The 25,868-nt window shown below is 34.0% G+C and overlaps 1 protein-coding gene across 2 annotated transcripts in view; it reads right to left on the bottom strand.

Moving 5' to 3' along the window:
• Nucleotides 1-25,868, bottom strand: part of LOC143229158 (uncharacterized) — a 72,835-nt gene that overhangs the window by 32,983 nt on the left and 13,984 nt on the right. For both annotated transcript variants that reach the window (XM_076461068.1, XM_076461066.1), the window contains exons 2-3: nt 17,632-17,798; nt 4,688-4,804 (exon numbers count right to left, since the gene is read on the bottom strand). In XM_076461068.1, the coding sequence (XP_076317183.1) occupies nt 4,688-4,804; nt 17,632-17,798 (284 nt within the window). The remainder of the gene's footprint in view (nt 1-4,687; nt 4,805-17,631; nt 17,799-25,868) is intronic.

The following is a 25,868-nucleotide window of genomic DNA, read 5'->3' as shown; positions in this document are numbered from 1 at the left end:
TATAAAATGTCTGCTAAGGTATATTCACATCCATCTTGCGCATTTAGAGAGTGATTTGTGTTTGTGTGTGTTTTCTTATAGCAAAGCCACATCGGGCTATCTGCTGAGCCCACCGACGGGAATCGAACCCCTGATTTTAGCATTATAAATCCGTTGATTTACTACTGTACCATCAGGGGACTAGATGGTAAGGTGCGCGCGCATTTTCTTGACAAACAAAATTTGAACGTTATTATAATAGATTTTCCAGGCTATTTTACAATGTACAAAATTTGAAGGTATATTTCTTTTCGGACAAATATGTTACCATAGATTTGTATAAGAGAGGGTTCTAAAAATATTCTCTGACGCTCATACATGTTTAGGTTTCATTTATTTAACATCTGATTATTATATTCAGAAGTAAAAATTAATTATGGCTTGTTTTAATTGTAATTATGTTCTAATTACGGGAATTAAAATAACGTTGCGAAACGCTACTATTACGGTTTTAAAGACCACGTTCCAAAACCTCCCGACTACATCTGGTGGATATGGTGGTAGTTATGTTAACGAGAAACTTACTGGCGTTGCTTTAATGTAGATAAATGTATGATCAATTCGGAAAATTTTGCATACCCCTTCATATCTGGTAAAAATTATGGCGTAATTTGTGTTTCACAATTATATCGGCGTATTCACACACACAAAAAGGTGATTTGTCTAGCGAAAATGTGCGCGCGCACACTTCCACACTTTTATGTTAATAGAAGCTGAAATACACATCTAGTGACTGGGATGTTTAAATTTCATATAAAGAGTACAAGTTTAACAGCAATTACATAATACGAAGTAACAATTTGAATATGAAGTTTACCTCAAAAATTTAAAATTATAACAAAGCTTTTTCATACACAGCATTTGCAGTTTGCTTTTCACCTACTAACAAATAAAAATTGTAAGGTGATCCTACCCTTGAACATCCTACATTTCACTGAGCACGAGAAAAGCATTGGTATTTGAGAAACAATCCAGCAACTTTCATACTGCAGCCTCGAATGTCTTTAGAATATTGAACATTGTCTAAAGCGTCAACCTGCCAAAATTGTTTGAGCTTGACTCAATGGAATGGGAGTAATTCACTGACAGGCCCGGCTACTCGAGGGCTATCTGTGCAAGCCGTTTCTAATTTAGAAGTGTAAGACTAGAGGGGAGGCAGCTAGTCGTCACCACCCACCGCCAACTCTTGGGCTACTCTTTTACCAACAAATAGTGGGCTTGATTGTCAAAGTATACCGCCCCCATGGCTGAAAGGGCGAACATGTTTGGTACGACGGGGATTCGAATTCGCGACCCTCAGATTACGAGTCGAACACCTTGACCCACCTGGCCATGCTGTAATAATCAGATAATAAATAAATCAAACCTAAACTTGAATAATAATAATATTGTAACTTTTAGCGCCCCCTTGTATACCACTTTATAATTAAGTATTTGCCCCAAACAAATTTTATATATTATAAAATAGCCTGGAAAATATCTAACTTTTATGAAAGGCAACACGTAACATGCTCCCGATGTTTCTTGATTTTTCAAAATAGGAAGAATAATAAAAACCAAAATGCATTTATCCAGATAAAATACTTTGATTACTGTTTGTTTATTATGAGTTTAGTGATGGGGTTGCAAGGGGTTCGTGAAACCATGAAAGTTTAGTGGTATAGAAAGCCTAAAGTTAAGTTGCAATTTGGGAACACCTAACTTAGAAGCAAGTGCATAAAATTTATCATACGAGTAAATGTACTGATTCAATTTTAACTTAAATCGATTCGCTATTGAGCTATTTTCTGTTATATCACCAATATTTTTTTAATAAAAGAAACAAACCTCTTTAATCAACTGAGATTCTAAATTAACAAATCAACAATTATTTTACCAGTTTTGTTGACTATTTTAAATAGCTATGAAATGTAGGGTTAAGGAATATATTAACTGATATTTCTTGCTTCGATAACTTTTATTAAAATAGTCCTCAGTTTTGGTCTGTCATGAAAATGCGTACTAATTTCATTTCAACGGATATAAATAAAAAGCGGATGTTTGTTTTTGTTTTAATTCACGCAAAGCGTCCCTAATTTAGCACTGTTAGACTAGAGAGAAGGCAGCTAGTCATCACCACCCACCGCCAACTCTCGGGCTACTCTTTTACCAAAGAATAGTGGGACTGGCCAAAAACATAACGTCCTCTCGGCTAAAAGGGCGAGCATGTGTGGTATGACGGGGACTCGAATCCGCGACTTTCAGATTAGGAGTCGAACGCCTTAACCTACCTGGCCATGCCAGGCAAAAAGCGAATGTAAATATACTTAAAGTAGAGATTTAATGCTAGGTCGTAGAATAACATCTTAAGTTTGTTTATTGATAGTATTAAGTACTGTAAAGTTAAACCCTAACAAAAGTAAATAAATAAAAGCGGTATAAAAGTACATTGTTATCTCTTTGGGTTGACTAATGTTAGGCCTCAAACAATTAGTCATATATTTCGATGTCTGTGAAAGAATTTATTTGTATTATTAAAGAAATCCTGTTTATAAAAAAGTACGTTGTAATAAATATACTAATTTGATTGTATATGTTTCGCAGGTCTCTGATAACTATATACAAATGTGAAAAATGTAAAAAGGGAGCAGGAAGAAAATTATACGTTGTATATGTATGACTGGCTTTTTTCTATGTGAGAAAGTAGATCGTTGTGTTATGTGACATGATAGGGGAAGTTGTCAAAATTGTTCTGTTATGAGCGTGCAGATCATCATAAATTATAGAAACAATCAGTCTTAAAATTAATAATTTAATTTAACTTACTCAACTTTGGGTCCTTATTTATAAGTAAAACATTAAATAAACTTTAGAAAGGTATAGGTGGCTTGTGTTACTAAAGATAGTGTTTGTAAAAGTTTTACTTGTAATTTTTAGGACACATAATTAAGTCTAGACTACAATGTTGATGACATAATCACATGTTGAGACACCCTACGATGAACTCACCATCTTATTCAACTATCTATTTATGGAAACACCATCCGTCTAAACAGCACTACACTTAGTAATAAAACCGGCATGGTAAGACCATCTGCATTATTTCATAACACGTGAAATACAATTAACTATATAAATGAATATTATAAACATAAGTTGAGACAAGTTGAAATCTGTGTGCAGCCTTATGGGACTACAGTAACCCAATTTTCCTATAGAAACATAGGTCCCTCTCCATAGACCCATGAAATATCTTTTGTAAGACCATCCACTTAAAAAATCTTAGTAAAACCTTATAATGAAAACACTGTATACCTATATGTAAATTATCAGCCTTTGTAAAACACATGAAAATTATAAAGTAATTGCCAACATGTATCAAATGAAATATTTTGTCTTGAACTCATTTACTGTTACACACAATAACACTCGGCTAGAGAAATAGCATATTTAGTCCATAAATCCAAACTAGTAAAACAGTCATGATATTTACAGACACATGTCACGAAAAATCCGTCCTTTACAGGATTTGTAAAATATATGTTACAAAAATAAGGTAAAATACTACTGATTAACTAACAATCCTACGAACTATGTTAACAGTTTTTAGTAGCATCATCTGCTTACAGAACCTCAGTAACATTATCCTCCTGTAGAATCACATGTAATACAGATAAATACGTAACTGAAGAATGTAAACGTAAGTTGAGACAAGTTGGAATCTGTATGCAATCCTACAGAAGTATAATAACACTGTCTCTTATAGAAACACCCCATACCTTTCTAAAACATGTACAATGTGCATAGTAACACCATCAGCCTATAGACACTTAGCAACACTAACCGTCAATGCAAACACTATCTTTAGTGTGAAACACTATAAAAACACAGTCCACTTTTCTAAAATATCGTTACTGTTTTACTTATAAAGAGAAACTCTAAATACAATGTTAAGCAAGTTTGGTTAAATTATCAATTTTAAGACTTTGATTGTTACTGTAAAGTCAATGACACGTTGATCCATCTGCACTCTCATCATACTAACACATTAAGAGGTGCCACTTCATGGCCCTAGTAAACCACTTTTTGTTGTGTAACACTCGAACTATGATATGACACCTGGCAATATGCTCTCTGATAGCAGCAACGTTTGTGATCATGGGGGCTTGACAACTTCCGTCTATCAAGTGGCTTAACAATGCACCCTCTGGTTTCACTTCTTGGAACTATGACGTTATTACCTCCACCCTTCTCCTCCCTATCCCCTGAGGTTATTACACATGTTACTTTCTGGTGGCGTGCTACTGAACAATCCCCCTAATTGCTACTAACAGTAACAGTTACAATATGAGGATGCAGATCGCTGTTCAGTAAGAGTAGTTATAGTTTTATTTCTAACCTGAGAAAGTCCATCTTTGGTTTAAAAGAGTAGTGACTAGCACTTTTAGTTTTAATGTAAGGAAGTAGGTAATTGTTTAATAAGATTACAAACATTAATTTTCTAAAACGGTGAAGTAAGTCAATATACTAACAGTACTAAAAGTGATTAAAAGAGTGCTTCTATAAAAAAACAAAAACATAAAGACTAAACTAACCAGTGGAGTTTAATCAGGAGAACACGCTATTAAAACAAGCACGTGACTGTAATGTTTACAGAAATTTTACTCACCGTATAAGAGGTTAGACTGTTTAAACTTCGGCTGTGATGTCCAAGTGTTCGAGGTTTAATTCGTTCCTCCTGCTCTATTTTATCCATGTCCAAACTAGAAGTTCGCTTGTGTTGTGTCTGATTATTTCGAAGAAAAAATACAACAAATAATGTCTCGAGTTATTTGTTTATCTTAAGTTAATAATTCATTCTATACTAGATTTATTCTCAAATAAGTGTACTTGTGTATCCACTTACAGTCAAAGGCTTCGATTTACAAGTTTATATATACTATAAGAACAACAACAAAGTAACAATTTTAAACATTTATAAAATCACGATCCCATTAAATGTTGACCTTCACGATTTAGACATATTTTATTCTGCCATTGTAAAAAAAAAACATTTATGAGTTAAGATTTTATTAATAATTGTTTTGCTTTATACGTTTGCAACAATGGGAATATATGACACTATTACCTATGATCGCTCTTACATTCTTTGTAAGAACAAGCTCTTAAAAATATGCTTTTAACCCACTTTTCTTTGTATTGCTAAACGACAAACTTGGTTGTCTTCCATTGGAATTTTTAAATCAGGTGTGGTGATTTGTTTACTGTTTGGCTATATGTACAAAATAATGGAAGTTTATTAGAAGAAAGTGTAATGGCACTATCATCGAATGTAGATAGAATAAGGTGTTGTTATCTTTGAAACTGCATTCTTCATATAATTTTAGCGTTACTTCTTCCTGATCATCCACACGTACCATTATTTACGAATGAATGTTTAAGTATTCCGGAAAATTAAAAAGAGCAGGCGTGATATTAGGAATGATCATGGTCACTAGACTCCACCATTACATAAATAAAATAGAAAACAACGCAACATAAAGAGAGGATTAAAACCAACGATAAATGTTTGTTTGGATATTGAATAACTGATTAATTTAATCTTTTTATTGTTTATAAATCCAGTGAAGAGCGAAATAATAGAGTTCTGTAGTCAGGATCGGATTAAGGTTTAGGGAACTCTAGGCTCAGGTAATATTTGGGAATAATAATAATAATGATAAAAAGTCATTCTTACCTATATTCTGCTATTATTACGAACTTTTTTTTTACTTGGATAATGGTAAGGTCCCAGTATGATTGGGGCCCTAAGTGGCTTATGGGTTAAGTCGGTACTGAGTAGTTAGCAGACAAAGGTATTTATATGTGTAGCAACATGCACTTGGATGGTTCACCTATTGGTCTTGAATATAATTATATTAAGTATATCAATTTTGAGACATGATATTTAGTATTTTTCACTTTAACGGGATCTAATGCAAACATTGAAATAACCCATTCAGTGTAACCATTGACTGTATACACTAATCGTAACCAAATAGCAGGAAGGAGTGTCGCACTTTTATAACGATGAGTGTGCAGAGAATATTCAGTGGCATATCAAGGCTCGAACTTAGGATCTTTCGATCATACCAAAGAGTAGGCCACATCCGATGCGAGACAGTATCAGTCATTACACATAGCATATGTATAAATAGAAAAAAAAACAACATATGTGTTATTCGTCAACATACAAACGAAATGCTTGTTCTTTGTAAATATATTACCAAAGGTGCTAATTGGTTCTTTTTAAAGATTACATAGAGATACCACTGAAAATAATATGTAGATAAGATGCATGTGTATATACAAATACACCCTTACATATAACTAGAATAAATACGTAAATGAGTTTCTGCAAGGAAATGTAGTGTTTTCTGAATGAGGTTAAGTAGATGGTGGAAAGAGAGAGATTATACAAAAGTTAAAAATTCTGTTACAGACGAAATAAACAAAGCAATTTTAAAAAATAATAATTTATTTTGAAGAATTAGTTCTAACATGAAAATTGTAACAACTAGAATTCTTCATGGGTTACTTCTAACTTGGTAACTGTTCAAACGAAATGAAAGATTCATGTAAAGAAATTCATACCCTTCAGTGGCACAACTTACAACGCTAGAAACCGGGTTTCAACACCTGTGATGGGTAGAGCACAGATAGTCCATTGTGTAGCTTTGTGTTTAACTTCAAACAAACAAACAAACAAAAATAAATTTATCTGTTGTAAACTTTAGTTCAGCAACCAAGAACAGATACATATCTGTATGCAATCATATTACGTAATCCAAAATGCATATATCATAAGGAAGGGGGGTTGATGTCGGAAGTGAGACAGGAAGCTCCAATACTCGTACTTAGCTTGTAGAAGACACTATAGTTATCTGACTGGTAAGGGGTGAGTAAAACGAACAGTGTCAAAATCTCTGATTTTTAAAATTCTTAAATATGTTGAATATTTAGAAAGTATTAGCTACTGACAAAAACTCAGTTCAAGTTTATAATTGGATCAAAGTTCAAAGGCAAACACAAAATTGAGATGGGCAAATTAGTAGCCACCCTCCATTAAGGTTGAACTGTGCTAAAACCCATCAAGTTTTGTAATGTTAAACCGCCCATTCCTACATTGTTTATTTACTTTTTGGTGCTTCAATTCCTACTTTCTAATTTTTTATTTCAAAATGTTTTATACTTGTCTCATAGCTTTATTTGTACTGCGTCTCGAGGGTAACTGGGTTTTAGGCCTATCCTTCTCGTAGGTTTTCTTACAGCTATCTCTCGAAATTTTCTGCCTTTTTTCTAATATTTCTGCTATAATTTTTATTCCACCTAGCCATTGTGGCAACCTTTCTTTTGCCTATAATTAGATTATTTTGAAAGCAATGCAAAGGTAAATTATACGATTTGTTATTCTTCATTCCAGTAGAGTGCTCAAGCAAAGCCATGTTAACTTTCAGCAATGGTAGCATTCGTCATCACATCATAAGCAACAGTTTCTGTGACATAATTGCTTTGTCCAACACAGAACTCTCGAGTTAGATGTATAAAACTGATCGCTTTCAAAGTTTAGATCATAGTTGAAACTATATATAGAAGACTCACGTAGTCCATATATTTTTCATTTAGCTGATACAGTTGCAGACTGGTCACGTAGAACGTGTGCATAAGTATTTGTGCAGCCTCACGTGATATGAGGATGGGTTATGCTTGGCAACTCACAAATCATGCGTGTAATCATATAACATGGTTACAAATGTACTGTTAGCTCGTTGGTTGTGTTACAAAATGGTTATTGTTATTAACTAACTAATTAACTTGATAGATATTTAGACGAAAAAATCGTTTGGATCATAATTATGTTATTCAAACCATTTGACATTTGGGGTGTTCGAAGATTACCGTTTGTTTTGTTTGTTTGTTTGTTTTGGAATTTCGCACAAAGCTACTCGGGGGCTATCTGTGCTAGCCGTCCCTTAGTAGTGTAGGACTAGAGGGAAGGCAGCTACTCATCACCACCCACCGCCAACTCTTGGGCTACTCTTTTACCAACGAATAGTGGGATTGACCGTCACATTATGACGCCCCCATGGTTGAGAGGACGAACATGTTTGGTATGACGGGAATTCGAACCCGCGACCCTCAGATTACGAGTCAAGTGCCTTAACCACCTGGTCATGTCGGGCCCCTGATGAAAAGGAGAATCATCAACAAAGTTAAAATACTCTAACTAACAGATTTTAACAGAACCGGGCAGGGAACTATAAATCTAAGTACTATGGCTGGGGTCTGTAAATCCAATACCATAAATTAAGGTAGGGTGGGGAAGAATGGGAGAACCCTAAGAAGACCCACTTTCACTGAACGAGATCGAATTAATTGCCATTTAATGCCCATATAAAATGCAGACTTGAGTTATGTTGAGACGTTGATACCTGAAAGATACTAGAAAGAAAGGTGCATTATGAGTCATATAACCTGCTGTCAGGTAGCATTACTGTGAGCGGTTATGGTCATGTGTGAAATTATAAGGTGAAACATATTTTCTCCAGATGTGGGGAGTAGTTACTATTGAAAGAAAGAGTGCAGTAAGATAGCTGCAATCAATTGATTTATTACAATACAAGTTGAAATACCCGTTAAATAAAGGGAATGTTTAAACTTGATTGAAACAACGTAAGTTTAACATAAATTATATATTTGAGGGTGATAACATAAACTTTATCTCAAAGTTTTAAGATTCTAACAAAACTTTTTCATAAACAAAATTTGCAGTTTCTTTTCCATCTTTCAATAAATAAAGATTTTGAAGTGATCTCATCTTTAAATACCACAAATCTCACTGACCACGAGAAAGGCATAGTTGTTTAAGAAACAGTCCAGTAACTGTCATACTTTGCCTTAAATTCCTTCAAAATATTCAACATTGTCTGAAGCGTCAATCTACCGAGATTTTTTTAGATTGACTGAATAGGCTGAGAGTAATTAACCAAAAGGTTTTACAAAAGAGAAATAAGGTTAAACTCAATTTTGACACCATTAGGACATTTCCTATAGTTCATAGTTTTAACATATAATTTCTGGTTGAGATTGGCCTAGTAGGCTCGGAGAAGTTAGGGAGCAAACAAACACATATTTTGTTTTCATATATGTATATGTACTAGCAAGCTTGAATAATCTGGACTTGATCTGGGGTAGTTCTGAATGGTGTTCGACATAGTGTGAAGATGTGTACTATGGGAGACAGTAGACTCTTCTAGACACACAATTTTGTTTTGTAAATGTGACATATGGTTTGCGATTTGTAACTGCGTGTACGAGGGCCTACTTTTTTAGCTGCGATACTCTTACTTGTAGTTTTTGTAGGTTTCTTTCATGTGTGAATGCTAAGTGAGGCTGTGATTAAATGTCGTTCCCAGAAATTGGATTCATAAGGACAGAACAATAATGAAGTTGTAGAGTTTCATTTTACACTCATAACTTTTTGTATGTTTTGGAAAATTATAGCTTGAGTCTTACTTCGATTCTGATTGATTCTACATTTGTTGCATCACCAGGTTGTGATTCTTTTGATTATCTTTTGTAGTTTCAGAGCTGCTAGTATGGAATCTCTGGAAGTGATCCAGATAGCAATGTAATTTGCGTATTTGAACGCGTGCGTGAGTGGTGTGGCAGGCTGTGTTGAAGGTGAATGGTAGAGAGATATTGCTTTTTTTTACCTTTGCTGTTCTGATCTCACTGCATACCAATTTTTTTGAAAAGTTTTGCTTCCTGTAAAGTTTTTGCTGATTGTGACAGGTACCTGGTAGGTATGCACAAATATAGTTTTGGTTTTGCTTCATCACGTAGGAACTCTGAGAAATAGACGGTTAACTGTTTACCGGCAATAGCGTATTTAATTGCGTTTATGCTTCTAATACGCTATTAAGTTCAACATAATTAAAAGTTTGTATGATTTTCGTTTGTATTCAATGTCAGGTGCATCACGTTGCAGTGTCCAACAGTAGTCAGCAAGCATTGATGGATTCCAATTGCCCTGACATCGTTTTTCTATTGTAGCAATGTCATGGTGAAACCTTTCACCATGTTCGTCCCTGACAGCACCGGGATTTGCGGGGAAGAAGTCCAAGCATAAGTGGAGGAAATTAATCTTGAGTGACATGTTGCACTTCATTGTTTTGTATGCTTTGAGAAGTTTGTCTACCAGCTGAATGTAATGTGGGGTTCTGTAATTACCAAGAAAATTGTCAACAACGTCTTTGAAGGCTTTCCATTCAATCTTTTCCAGCCTAACTAACAGATCTTCGAACCGCTTGTCACTCATAATATGTCTGATCTGAGGCCAACAAAAATGCCCTCTTTGATCTTGGCCTCAGTTATTCTTGGGAACAACTGTCTTAAATAACGAAAACCTTCGCCTTCTTTGTTCATTGCTTTCACGAAATTTTTCATAAGTCCCAATTTTATGTGAAGAGAAGGCAAACAAATCTATGCTGGGTCGACAAGCGGTTCATGCGCCACATTTTTCTGTCCTGGAACTAACTTTGTACGGAGTGGCCAGCTCTGTCTAGAATAATGTGACTCTTTGGCACGACTGTCCCATTCACAGATGAAACAACAGTACTTTGTATAGCCGAGCTGCAGTCTCAGTAACAGAGCAACGACTCTCAGATCTCCACAGATATTCCAGTTGTACTTGCTATACTGGATGTGCTTCAGCAACATTTCCATGTTCTCGTAGGTTTCTTTCATGTGTGCTGCATAGCCAACAGGTATTGAAGGGTGAACGTTGTCATTGTGTAACAGAACAGCTTTGAGGCTTAACATTGATTAATCAATTAAGAGACGCCACTCTTGTGGGTCATGGTTACAACCCAAAGCAGAGAACAATCCTTCGATGTCAACACAGAAACAGAGACTGTCAACTTGTGCAAAGAATTTGGTTGTATCATCTTGGCGGCTTCGAAAAACAGAAAATTTCGTACCTGGTGATAGCAAACACCATTCCTGCAGTCTCGAACCCAGCAATTCGTCTTTTGCTTTTAAGAGACCCAAATCTCTGACCAGACCGTTTAATTCTGACTGTGTCATGAGATGTGGATCGCCTGAGGAGCACGGTTCAAAATCCGGATCAATGTCACTGCCAGTTTCCTGCATTGCAGTTTCTTCATCTATTTCGTTTAAGGTCCATTCCTCTGGTGGTTTCGGAATTGGAAGACTGTCGTCATGCTGCACGGGTCTCATTGTTGAAGGCAGATTAAGTTATTCAATTGACTTCTTGTTTTTGGCAGATAAACCAGACACTTTAGTCAAACAGAAGTAATAGTCCGTCACATGGTCTTTCTGTTCTCGCCATATCATCGGGACAGCAAACGGCATTGTCTTTCGAGTGCCTCTGAGCCAAGCTCTCAAACAGACAGCACATATCGCACAACAAATGTGAGGCACTCATTCCTGGTTTTGATCACCAATTTTACAGCCGAAGTACAGATGATATGCTTTCTTCACAAGAGCAGTCATTGAGCGTCTCTGATGAACAAGCGTACACTCGCCACAAATATAGCAGAATGTACACACTATAAGGTCTATATTAATCCAATGAGCAGCATCTGTGTATGCAAGCTACTTTTATAGTCTGCTGAGACAGTGTCAAGCTGGCTCCGGCCTGCTAGGCATGCCCGGACTACATACTTCTACAGAACAGCTTGCAACCTGGCCTGATTTTATGCCTGGACATGCCCAGACTGCACAAAACATTGTTCATAGGTCTCTTACAGAAACGAAAATTTTTGGACACAAATATATGAAAAAAAACATGACAAAACTGAAGATTTCGATGAAACGGTACGTGATGGGCAAATTTGGATGTGATTTTCATGATCAGCAGCCAAAATCTATAAGGAACACCCAACAGTGTTCAAGAAGCAAAAACTTTGTTGTGCAGTGTCTCAAGAAAGTTAGAGATCCATTTAGTGAAGGCAATAAGAATGTTTATTTCATGAGTTTGTATTTCAGACCGTTGTGCTAAAAATATCAAATACCTTTTGGACGTTTCGGAAAGGGGCTATTGTAGCTTGGAATTTTTTAAAGCCATTGAAGATTGTTTCTATTAATTTGACTAGGTGTTCTGAAGTTTGTCCGTTTTTTCTATAAGAATTGATGTGAATAGTAATGACTAGCTACCTTCCCTCTAGTCTTACACTGCAAAATTAGGGATAACCAGCGCAGATAGCCTTTGTGTAGCTTTGCTCGAAATTCAACAAACAAACAAAATCTTTGCTGTTTACCGTTGTTATAGATTGTGGTACCAATTGGTTGGGGTGATAGAGGAATGCAGTCTCATTTATTTTATTAAAATCTGTGAAGTTTCTTCTACAATTTCGATTAGGGGAGTTTGAAGTACTGTTATTGTTAGTTTGAAAGGAAATGGGGTGGTGATCACCCTCGTTATGATCATGTACTCGGAAGCTGTTCGTTAAATGAATTAGAGTGGGAGGGACGATAGCAAAGTCGATTATACATTGTGTCCCGTTGTGGAGTGTGTGAGTGGAGGAATTATCATTAATTACTGTCAAGTTATGAGCTTGTGTGAAGTTAACGATAGTTCTATCGGCAATATTGGTTACGTTACTGTGTAAAAGTGGGTGAGAAGCGTTTAAGTAACAGAGGATTACTATATTTTTGTAGCCCTGAACAATAGACTCATACACTGTGTGTATCAGAATTAAATCGAGGAGACATGTATAATGTTATAATTTGTTCAGAACGGGTCATAATCTGACATAGTATATGTTATCGAGGTGTGTGTATATTATGATTAATGAGTGTTATGTTTAGGATACTTTTATACAGTCAAATTATGTCTCTATTATTTTGAATTCGGAGTTTAGAATGTGAGTCCAAGTTAGAAAAGGTAAAGTTAGAATCATTCTTTAATAGAGTTTCATTTAACGAATCACTGACGGGTTAATCTTATTAGTTAAGTTAAAAAGTTCACATTTTTTATATCTTAGACCATTCAACATTGTGAGTAAAGTTTTTATAATGTTTTGTTTAGATGCTGTTTGTAGTGTGTTCGAGATTTTAATTTGTATTGCGCATAATACTTGTCTGGCCCATTTCTCCTATAAGCGCTATGGTACTTAAGTACTTATGATATAGCTATACTTAGTCAATGTGCGTGTAATCACATTCCAAAAATATGAAACTACACGACACAATATGTACATTTTTAATTTACAACACTATTGCAACATATTGCTACCTACCTGATGTACTCATGATCACATTCCGAGTATAAAAAAACTATTACCAGACACAATATTTAGGGAATACTAGGACTGGTTGACTTTTTTCCAATTTTTAATTAAAGGTTACCTCTGAATTTGAAGATAAGACATTTCGGTAATAACATAAACTAATCCCCTACCTCTATTACATAACAAAAACAAATAAGCTCTTTGATAATTTTCTCAGAAGATGGAAAAAGTGTTCTTAAGGCATTTTTTCAAAGCAAATTAGTGCAATTTAAATGTTAATTAAATTGTGTTTCATGAGATAAACCAATATCATCCGTTTTAAATTATTAAACAAGCTAGATAATTGCGATTAGGACACAATAGAAGTTTCTTTCTATCCCAGTTCTTATTTTACAACGTGTCCACATATTTCATGACAAAATATTTTTCAATCTAAATAGCAATTTCAAAACTTGCTTAGTGAGTCGCACGGACAACGAAAAAGTCAAAAAGCATACCCGAGAACACACCACCATGACACAGTATTTCTAAATGGTTTTGGTTTGAATTTTGCACAAGGCTACATGAGGGATATCTGCGCTAGCCGTTCCTAATTTAACAGCGTAAGACTAAAGGGAAGGCAGATAGCCATCATCACCCACCGTCAACTCTTGGGCTACTTTTTTTTTACTAACAAATAGTGGTAATAGTGGTATTGATTGATACATTATGACTCCATCGCAGCTGAAAGGGCGAGCACGTTTGGTGGACGGGGGATTGGAACCCGCGAATCTCAACTTTTGTATACAGTGTGATTATGTACAAAACTGGCCCCTCTGAAACTCCCTATTATAACAGCTACACTCTAGCTATCCCATAACAAGATATTAAAAGTTAGCAAATCAATAATGAAACGAATCCTCAGAACCATTTCCAAGATATAGCATAGCCGAATCTGACCGTATTGTTCGTTTTCGCACACCTCATTTATTTCTATGATGCGTGTGTTTAATTTTCAAGCTTCAAGTATAATCTCAGTCTTTGTCCTACTGATTTAAAATAGATTTCACTACTTCTTATTTCACCCTACTAGTAATAATGTTTGTGACTTCAAACAATATATTTTGTGGCCTACAGGGCTAGTTTCATCTAAAACAAAAACTAAACTTTAAAGTTGGTGGGGATACAAAATACCATTATTTTGCTTTTGCACAAAATCTCGTGAAATTTTGACGAATAGTTTTCTTGCAAAGTGTTTGTAACACTTTAATTTGCCTGTGCCAATGGATGAAACTTAGACTAGTTTCCTGTGGTACGCAAGTTTTAATTATTTGTTGACAGCCATCACTTCTTTGTCCATGTTTATAGATTTGTTTGTAAGTTTAATTCATACGTTTATTTTCCGTACTTTACCTGTTGAAGATTAGGTATGTGTGTGTGCTTTCTTATAGCAAAGCCACAACGGACTATCTGCTGAGTCCATTGAAGATTATTAAAATATTGCAATTTCTGACAATATGTCATGGGGAAAGTGAGGGGAAATCCAAGCCAGTTGTTGAAGTTGAGGTCAGAGGATGATACAAGTTTTGTGTGTAGTTGATACGTAATCAAAATTATATCTACTCTAAAGTTTAAAATAAGATTCTTAGTTCAATTAGCAACTCCAATGTAAGATATATTGCAAAGCAAATCACTCTTGTGCCATTACTGCGTCCTTCGCTGGCACAACGGTAAGTCTTCGGATTTACAACGTTAAAATCAAGGGTTCCATTCCTCTCGGTGAACACAGCAGATAGCCCGATGTGGCTTTGCTATAAGAAAACACAAATAAACGCTACTACTGTAATATTTAGTGATTATTGATGGAACATAAAATATACCTGGCACTAACAAGAGTCAGTCTGCCCCCGCTAGTTGGATCACAATCTGATAATACATGAAGAAGTTTTAGGTATCAAAGAATTGAATGTCTTCAACAACAGGAGAAAGAATATCCAAGTTTGCCACTAATGTCTTACTCTGCCTCCATCTACCTCTTTCTGGTCTTCATAGGAAAACCTATGATAGTGCTGCAAATATCTCAGGCTAATACTTTTCTTATAGCAGTACAGCCACTATCTTTTTATGACCATTGTGATCCTTACTGTGTAAGTCATAACTCAGGCAGCTGGAAAAGCCTTTCCTATGATTCTGTATTATTTGCAGTGGATTCACGTGCTAGGACGCTTGTTTCGACAATCAGGGAAAAATCAAAGTGATGTTTGAGCCAATAGCAATGTCTCTGAGAATAGATCCTACACTACTTTAAAATTTCTGTACCCCACAAAATGTATCCAATTAAAGCAAAAGGGCCTTTGGAAAGATTACAAAAGGGTAAAATAGTCTTAGGACTAATTCTACCCATTGAAGTGATGAAGGAATTGGAATGGCTGAAAATTTCTTTGTAAAAGTGAGAATAAAACATTTATGAAATTCTTACTGCAATGGTGTGTATCAAACCTCTCTTCAAGAAAACAATAATAGCAAAGCATACGATAAAGTAACATGATTAATCAATGCCTTGAATATCCAGCCAATTCAAATGCCACAAATAAAAAAAACACCCAAGAGTCTTACTGGTAAGGCTGTTGCACATACACTAACATCTTCTTTAAAGTTTACAAATCTGAGTACTACCAGCTGCTAGACACTATAGATCTGCAGTTTAGGGAACTTTTAAACCATAGAGGCCTCCAGACGCTTGAGAAATTGGAGAAACTCCTCCTCAGTAGAGGGACTAACAATGCTGTGGACCAATACCCAGAGTTGACCAGGAAGCCATCATGTGGGTAGTTAGTCATATTAAGCTCAAAATACAGGTAGAAATATTGGGGGGCATGCTGTTTGAGTTTCATGGCTTTTTTGATTAGGTTACTGCGAGGTTACTGTTAGTTATCTCTGTCTCCTCTGCTGAAACTGAGTAAAGCGTTGGTGCTCTTAGAAAGCTTAAGACCTGGTTTCGTAATTCTTTGAAACAAAGACGCCTGAACAATATAGCCTAGTGCCTCATTAACCAAGAAGAACTTGATCACTTGGAAACGAAAATATTCTGTCAGCAATTTATTACAGTAAATAACCAGCACAAGAATATTTTCGGACATTTTCTGCAGAAAAACAAGGAATTTCTTTTTATCTACTTGTTGAGAAGAACAAGTTAAAAGTTAATTATATAGTAGGCTAAACTATGGGGAAAGAAAAAGAAAGGCTTTGTCAGAATTTCACTGTAATGTGTTTTCTTTTAAAGGCACATATAGTTATGCTTCTATATGTTTACATGTGTATATAGATATGCTATGACAGTGATGGTTATTTTATTTGTAAATCAAAACAGAAAGTTTCATTACAAGGATGACACTCTTGACATCGCCAAACTGTGAAAATTCAGGTCAAAATTAATACGTGTGTCCTTTGTAGAATACAAGGAAATTTTACCTGCTGCAACAGACGAAATACACACCATAACAGAAAGATACAGATAATAAGCTTATTTTACGCAATACTTATTTTTGTACAGAGATTAGAAGTAACTAACAGATTCATACCTTTTTATTATCTAAAGGCATTTTAAAATACAATTTATACTATATCAATCGTTTATTTGGTTGTTGTTAAGCCCAAAGCTACACAATGGGTTAACTATGCTGTATCCACCACCAGTATCAAAACACGTTTTCAAATGGTGTGAGTCCGTATACGTACCGTCCAGCTAAAGGAGCGCAACGATCATAACATCAGAAATTTGATTTATTTTGTTTTTCTCGGATTACTCAAAACATTATTGATATAAGTGCTGCTAGTATTTCAAAAGTTTGTATTAATACCAAAAAACTGTGCAAAGTGTAATATAGAAAACTGGTACTGTTAAAAGCACGCAATTAGCTCTTTGAAAGTTTTAAAATATTCTAAATGTTAATATTATTATTCTTTAGTAAATATTTTGCATTGATATAAGATAAAAAAGAAAAAACACAGCAAAGAAGCCTTTTATTCTTTATTTTTTAAGGAATATCCTTTTCTATACCCCAATTTCACGGAAAATTCTTATCTCCAACTTTTCAAACGAAAGTTTCGGCCAGGATAAATTAGGTAGATTGAAAGTTTAGACATTCTACTATAATAACAAGTCTATATATTTGATCTAGCTATGATCACACTCTGAGTGCAGAAAACTCATAGCCAGACACAGCAGGCACATTATAAGTATAGAACACTCTACTGTAACATAGCTCTATTTACTAGAAGCTTGAAATTTGTGAGAAATGTTTACAATTTGTTTTCTTATTACAGATAATGATCTTACCTCATACTGGGATATTGATATTTTTGGAAGGGGCATAGTTTGAATCATGAAATCACCATTATCTCTGCCCTCATGAAACTGTTTACCTCCTCTCCTTTGACGTTTGGTTTCACTTGACGAACAATCACTACAGCCTTGAAGCTTAGAATTTGAAGAGGACAGATTTTCTATTAAAGAAAGCAAATCAGAATAAGTTGATTGAATATATTTTAGTGGCTGAAATCGGCACGTAAAGTATATATTTCAGTAAAACAACTAACATATACTTTATTGCCTATTATAATATAAATTATAAATTATAATACATCTAAATTATTATATATTATGTCTTAGTTTAAGCAGCGTCATTGTACGGAACGCAACAAATATTTTAATGTCTAAAGAGCGAAAGAATTTACGCATCTGTTATATTATTTTTTCAAAATACGTTCATGAATTTACTTTTTATAAAAATATCTGCTACTTATATTAAATGTGTGTGTGTATATCTCTAATAAACCTCTGCTACTTTGATAACCACATGTGTATATAGTTATTTGCTTAATAAACTGATGCTTCTCCGAATAAACCATGATTGTGCACGTGTTTAGTAAATTTCAGCCACTTAGACTGAGTTTGCGTGTGTGTCTTTAGCAAACATCTACTCAGATTAAGCCTGTTTTTCTCCATCTGTTTAATAAACTTTAGTTACTCAGGTGAAATCCGTTTGTGTATATCTGCTTAGTAAGCTCAAGTTACTCAGATTAAGCCTATATATATATACATATATACATCTTTTTACTACACTTCCGTCTATTTAAAAGGTTGAAAAATCGCCAAGTTTTTAAATATTTTTATTTAAAAAAGAATGGCGTTTCGAATTAGCGGACTTCGTCAGATCGTACAGTTTGGTGGTGATGCATTTTTTCATCAAATGACCAGAGACATTTATTGTTCCTAACCTGGAAGCAGAACGTTATTAAGTCATTGTTATAAAGCAAATGAAACCCGTATAAAAACGTTTATTTCTGTCTCATAATTGATCAGATAAGGAATGAAACTCTCAATCAACCTTACAATTTTGAAGTTACTTATTATTGTTATTACTTACATTATCATTATTATTTATGAATGTGTTTTATTGCAGACTTCAAGACCGGTCCTGTTTTTGAGTAAAATGACAACTCCTGAAGAGTTTCCCGAGGTTCACCCCTTTGGACTTTTATCTTTGAAGTTTTTTTGAAAACAAGTTTATCAAAACATTTTCAAAAATCTCTCTTAATTTAGGTGAATATCCATAAACTAATAACTAAAATTAATTTTCTTGTATTGTTTACGTATTTCACTAAATGCGTAACAGTGAAATGAAAGAAGATTTGCCACCACGCCTACCAACAGGGTGTAGAGGGCGAGAATATTTCCACCGAACCTACGGCCCCTATGGGTCTGAGAGAGGAGGGTTCTCGCACCAATTTTTCCCCGAGGCCCATGTAAGATCTCGGAATGGTCCATACCACCAGGTACTTTTGACATGTGAACCCCTTTCCTCTTCAGACTGAACATTAGTTCTTTAAAAGTTTTTGAAGATATGTTGTAAATTATGGGAAGATATTTTCTTATTATTTTATTGCTTAATAAAGGTATTGCAGTAATGGATAAGTAACTATAGAAAATGCAAACACAAAATTCAAAACAACTATACACAATAGTTATCCAAATATTAAATCAAGCGTAGAGTAATTAGAATATACATAATTGGATTTTTTAAATAACTTATTACTGGAAGTTAACCAGTTTTCTAATATAATTCTATTTAGAATAATCGGAGTCACATAAAAAGATACTTGGAGTTCAAAAGGGACTTACTTTTTGGACAAATATACAGTTTTTGTTTGTTTGTTTTGGTTTTATAAAGATATAAACTATCTTTAGATAAAGGTAACAAGCTAAAATCAGATTAAATATTGTAACAATATGCTTTACAATACAAATGAATAGATAAACACAGATCAATAAATAGTTAAAACTTCATATTCTTTACATTTGTTAGTTACAGATTTTACATACAGGAGACCAATAATTAGCCTTAAGACTCTGTAATAACCAGATTGGCTTTAATGCAGAGAAATTTGTATCCCATACACATACAAAATAAGTCATTTCAATATAAAATATTGTGTAGTAAATTTGATAGTGCTCGAAGTGTAACCTCTTTTTTTATACCATGTCACAATAGTGAGTTTTTTTTTAGATTTATTCCTATTTGTTTATCTCATCTAAGATTTTTTCGAATAAAAGCTCCAGTAATTCTAATTGAATCAACCCTGGATAAAGCATTTTCATTCACTTATTCACTTACAAACTGGCATTAACCCGTTCCTTTAAAATAATCATATACTGTGACTTATGAATATTTAAAACTAGACAATTTTCCGTAAATTAAGTGGCTATATAAAGCAATTCATCATTCACTGTTGTTACGTATTATAATTTATCTTAGACAAATCTCTGATTTCAAGTAGCTGGAATTTTTTATTTTAAATTATAACTTAAAAAATGTTAATATTTATTAAATTTATGATATTTGCAAATGAGATTGATATACACAATTTTCTTTCTTAACAGAAATATATTTCTGTGTGTAAATGACAACACAATTTATAATAACGATGTATCTCAAGACGGTTGGTATGGGTATTAAATAAAACTTTTATAAAAAATAATGTAGAGAACAACGCTTCGACCTTCTTAGGTCATCTTTAAGTTGTTCTCTACTTTAGTTTAATAAAAGCTTTAATATCCATACCAGCAGTCTTGAGATACATTGTTACTTCAAGTGGGTTTCTCGTCATCACAAACTTATGATAACTGTTATAACAAATAATGGTTTATATACAAAATAATACAAACAATATTCTATCCGGTCTGGAACTTTGTATTTTATCAACATTCACGGAAAGGTTATTTATTCTGAGTTGATTCACAGATACACTTTACTTGGCGAGAATGCAAGCTAGCTCTTTTCTTGTCTGGTCTCACGCAGTTTATAAGCTAACTTTTCACCGATGAAAATATCTAATGTTTTCGTAGAAATTCTAACGTACGAAGTTAACTCACTGAAGTTTGTAATGTTTGAAATCAATAAACGTTCTTGGTCAATTTTTTGTAGTTTTTCGGTTAATAAGCTTTAATCACAATTATAGCTTCCGAGGCTCATAATTTACTTACTGTAGCTGACCAGTAATATTTTATTACTGTCTATTAGCGTCTTGTAATGGCTAGCTTTTATATACCAATTAGGCGAGATTCTCAAACGTTCAAAAATATTTGAAGAATGCCAGTGTTTTCGTAAAACATATATTGTTCATTCTCACTCTCAATAATTTTCTACAAAGTTAGAGAATAGATGAAACTTGCGTAATATACATCCAACAATATATGCCACATGCATCAAACAGAAATAAACTCAAATATTAAAATAAATGTATAAGAGTAAATCTGTTTCAACTCCCTACTTAGAGAATTATAAAATAGTGTTAAGTAATTTTAAACTACGATATATATATATATACATTTATAATAATACATTAAATACAATACAATGTCAAAGAAATATACGATATCAAAAATTATAACAGTATACAACACACTCATAACAACTAATTTTATGATAATAAAATTGCATAACACTTGAAAGTACTTAATGTTATCTTTTTGGCTTAAGGGATCTTGAAAAGTTAAGATACGTTTCAAAGGAGCAACAAGAATTTTTTGGTTATGTTTACCAATCATTTAACATGTATGACAAGTTTTACAAAACAGGGAAACATCTTGCCATAGAGCTCATAGGCAGCTTTCAATATTTCAGAGTGATATGATTTGGGAACAACGATTTGATAAACAACAGCCCAATTCTCTGAAGCTGGCACATTTTTCCAGTTCATTCTTTGTGAATGCATATTTAAAAAGTGAAGAGATCTGCGGATCCTGTTCTTGCTCAGTTATCAGTTTACTTCTAGAAAACGGAACTTCACCAGTTGAATCAGATTTCTCACGCTCATTATCGTCACTTATCAATAAATTGTTGGTAGGACAATTATTCACAAGATCCAAAAAAATGTTTGAAACAAATCTATAATATCATCCTCTGAACAAGTGTCTATCATTTGTTTTTAGCTTAATTTATTTACGTGACTTTGAATCACAGCACATGAGGGAAACATGTCTGGATCATCTTCAACAACAACATCATCCTAAGATGAAACAATGATCAGCTCGCTTACCATTTTGGGTTCATCAACAACTTTTCTCCCAGCCAAATTGTTTCCCAACAACAATGATACATCCTCAATTGGCAGAATAGGTATTACTCGAACCACAGTTAATCCCAAAACTAGGTCTGATGTTAAATAAATGTTATGATGAGGAACATTAACAAAGCTACCCTCAATACCCTAAGCAATATTAAACTCACCAGTGGCAGAATTAAATCTAAAAGCATTACACCATCTAATAACAATGACTGAGTTGCCCCAGTATCACGTATAATATGTATGGGTATGGGATCAGTAGTGTAATTTGTCAAAGACACAAGATCAACAGACACAAAAGGTCTAAATTACTCCCTAACTACATAAACCTTTACATTAGTGGCCAAATCAACAGCATCGGGTGATCTAGTGAAACTACGTCCACATACGGACAGAAACACACTGGGTGTTGCCTATTTTTATTTTTCAAACACCAACAATCAAACATAACATGACCAGGATTTTACAGAAATAGTACACAGACCTTGATTATTTTGATGAGTTTTATCCTGAATGTTGAAACAATTCGAACTAGAGAAGTTAGATTTTTAAAAAAAATTCTTAAGTGAACATGAATTGGAGTGAACAGATACAGGTTTTTGTTGAATTGGTAGGAATGTATTTTTTTATTAAAAGTGGTTTTATGTGTTAAAATGTAATTATCAGAAAGAACAGCTGCTTTCTGCAGTATTTCAACTTTCTTTTCATCCAAGCTTTGAAGTCATCACCTGTACAGCGTTTCAATTCCTCAATTGGAAGTTATCTTAATTTGTCAAAACTGTTGCCTGTAGCCATAGAATTATACCATCGATCAAAGTAATCTTTGTTTTATGGGCGAATTCCATGTAAGTCTGACTATCTTGGCGCAATAACCTCGAAACTTTTGGCGATAAGCCTCTTGTCCTAACACGTATGCTTTGAGAATAGCTACTTTAACCTTATCATAATCCATATAATTTTCTATAGAAAGTTTATTTTTGTGTGTTGTTTATTTTATTTTTGAATTCAGCACAAAGCTAACACAATGGGTTACTTGTGCTCCGCCCACCACGGGTATCAAAACCCACTTTCTAGTGGTGTGAATCTGCAGACGTACTGTTATGCCACTGGGGGCTTCTAGAGTGAGTGAGATATTTTGATCAAAATTATTTTTGCAAAGAAGAACTACTTTGCCACACAGACAGAAAATAAAGTTATAACTTTTACCATTAAGAGAAAATTACAATAGTCTTTGGACCTGAGATGAAAATACTTGCAATAAAATTAATAAACTAGTGACAGTGAACACCGTGAAAAAACAACGAAAAGTTAATTATCCTAGAAACATTGTATAAGCCCAGCATGACCAAGCAGTTGAGGCATTCGACTCCTAATCCGAGAATCGCGAGTTCGAATCTCCGTCGCACCAAACATGTTCACTCTTTCAGCCGTGTGGGGCGTTATAATTTACGGTCAATCCCACTATTCGTTGGTAAAAGAGTAGCCCAAGAGTTGGCGGTGGGTGGTAATAACTAGATGCCTTTCCTTTAGTCTTACACTGCTAAATTAGGAACAGCTGGTCCAGATAGTCCTTATGTAGCTTTGCGCAAAATTCAAAATGAACAAACAATTGTATAATGTAATATTTCCCAGTAGCTCAGCGTAAACCATTGTAAACAGGCTTCGATACTTGCGTTAGACACAATCACACTGGATAGCTTTGTGTTTACAATAATAACTGAAATAAAACTTACCCATAGGAATAAAATTGTCCTGTGGTTCCGTTTTTCTTAAGCATAAACAACACAAATCTAAAAATGTATTATCTTTTTTTATATACATTTCATGTTCATTCAAATCTGTTGGGTTAGTAAAAGTATGGTACTTCATTTTCACTTACTGGAAGAAACTAATGGATGCCAGTTACTAAAGTAGTCTTTAAAAACGATTCCTAAGCCACATACGTCAAAACAGTTTCAAAGTACCCTAAATTTTTTGCTAAAAGCAAATTATATCCAAAACGTAACAAAACAAGTTTGTGTAAAAGAGTGGCATTCAAAACGTTTCATATGATACCGAAAACACTTTTTAGAATGGCAGTAAACATGAGTAGCTAACTCGAACTGTAAAGAACCAAATGTCTGCCACTGGAACACAGTTATGAAAGAAGTCAGTAGTTTAATGTGTGATAGCTGTTTAGTAACTTTTTCTTCTTAATACTGACTAACAATTGTTGCACGTACTGAGAAGACAGATAAAGAACCAAGATAATATCCTAGCGACAAACTTTCAGTTCTAGATGTGAAGATAACACTGTCATTGCAAAGTAAACATACAAAGGATCTAACAACGTTCAGGGTCTGGAGGAATTATAACACTCAATTTTATCAATCTGTCAAACTATTAATTTATACGAAACATACACTGTTATAACAGTTGATTATGGGTATATACGCTTTCTAGCGATACAAGCAATAGAGACAACAAATTTAGGTACTTCACGCTTTCGACATATTTATTGTCCATTTATTTATCAGCATACGTTTTGTTATGACATTTCTACCTTTATAATATCGTAAGATGCCTAAAGTGTTTACTGAGACAAAACATTTTTCTACATATTACTGATTTTATTTTTGAATCAACTATGACAACTTGGAATAGTAAAATAAGCAAAAGTACTTTTCAAGAAATATATTAGGCTTTTGATGGGTTCCGAAGTATGTCAAAAATCATTCATATCTAAAAGCTACATAAAATCTTGTTTGCACATTGTTTGTCTACATAATTGTCATGGAAGTAAACTGACACAAAATTCAGCTTGTGAGGAATTAGTAAAAGTTTTTAATCCATATGATCCTTCAATATCTGTCTGCTTTATGATCGGAAACAAAATAATGGCTAGTCGGAGAACAGGTATCATATTATTAAATAAAGAAAAAAAACATACTAATATAATTTATACACTTAAAATTGACGACAATGTAAAAATTATCGAGGAAGAAAATATACAAAAGTGCCATAAATTTTTATTTGTTTATTTTTGAACGATAATACTTTAGGGTAAATAAATATGAGGTATGCGTGTTCTCTTATAGCAAAGCCACATCGGGCTATCTGCTGAACCCGCCGCGGGTAATCGAATCCTTGATTTTAACGTTGTAAATCCGTAGACTTACCGCTGTAGTAGCAGGGGGAATATAAATTAACGTAAAATACATTTTAAAAGTTGATTTTGTCTGAAAATTATGAATTAGAAATTAAGAAAGCTGGAGAAATAAATAGAGCAGTGTGCATTTCGTAGTAGAAAAAAAAAGAAAATGATTGTATTTCGAGTTTTTTTAAAAAGAAAGGTACAATACAGACATCGTAAACTATAAATAGATAAACAATTGTTTTTCAGGAGATTGAATCAAAATCATCATTAACAAGTATAAACACTGAAAAGTTTTCAAATATTACCATAATTAGATAATCTTTATAGTATTGACTGAAACATCATCAGTATGCAGACTTGTATCTCAGAACAGCTGTTATGGGTTTTAACACTGTTATTGATAAGGAGAGAACAACGTTTAGACCTTCCTAGGTCATTTTCTGGTTAAGAGAGAATTTGAGTGTGATCGTTGACGGACACATACGTACAATTATGGCAGGTGTTTAGGGATAAGATTAAAATTTCTCACAAAACATTAATCCCCCTGGGGTGCTCGAAGACTAAACAGTGTCTAAGGGACGAAAGTATAAACGGGTACTGGATTTGTAGGGGGCGTTGCAGGTGAGTGTTAGGTTATTAATTAGTATAGGTATAAAGGTGTTACTTTATTTTGGTTTTAGTTGCTGTATAAATGGGGCTTTTTTGATTTTGCGTTTGTTTATATTTGTTTCCCTACTTAGTATCTGGGAATTTTCTATGGTTATGTTGTGTTTATTTGATTTGCAATGTTCAAAAACGTGTGAAGGTGTTTT

The sequence above is a fragment of the Tachypleus tridentatus genome, chromosome 10 (genome assembly GCF_004210375.1).
Source record: "Tachypleus tridentatus isolate NWPU-2018 chromosome 10, ASM421037v1, whole genome shotgun sequence".
Lineage (NCBI taxonomy): Eukaryota > Metazoa > Arthropoda > Merostomata > Xiphosura > Limulidae > Tachypleus > Tachypleus tridentatus.
The sequence above is the reverse complement of the archived record's forward strand: the minus strand, read 5'-3'. Positions and strand labels throughout refer to the sequence as shown.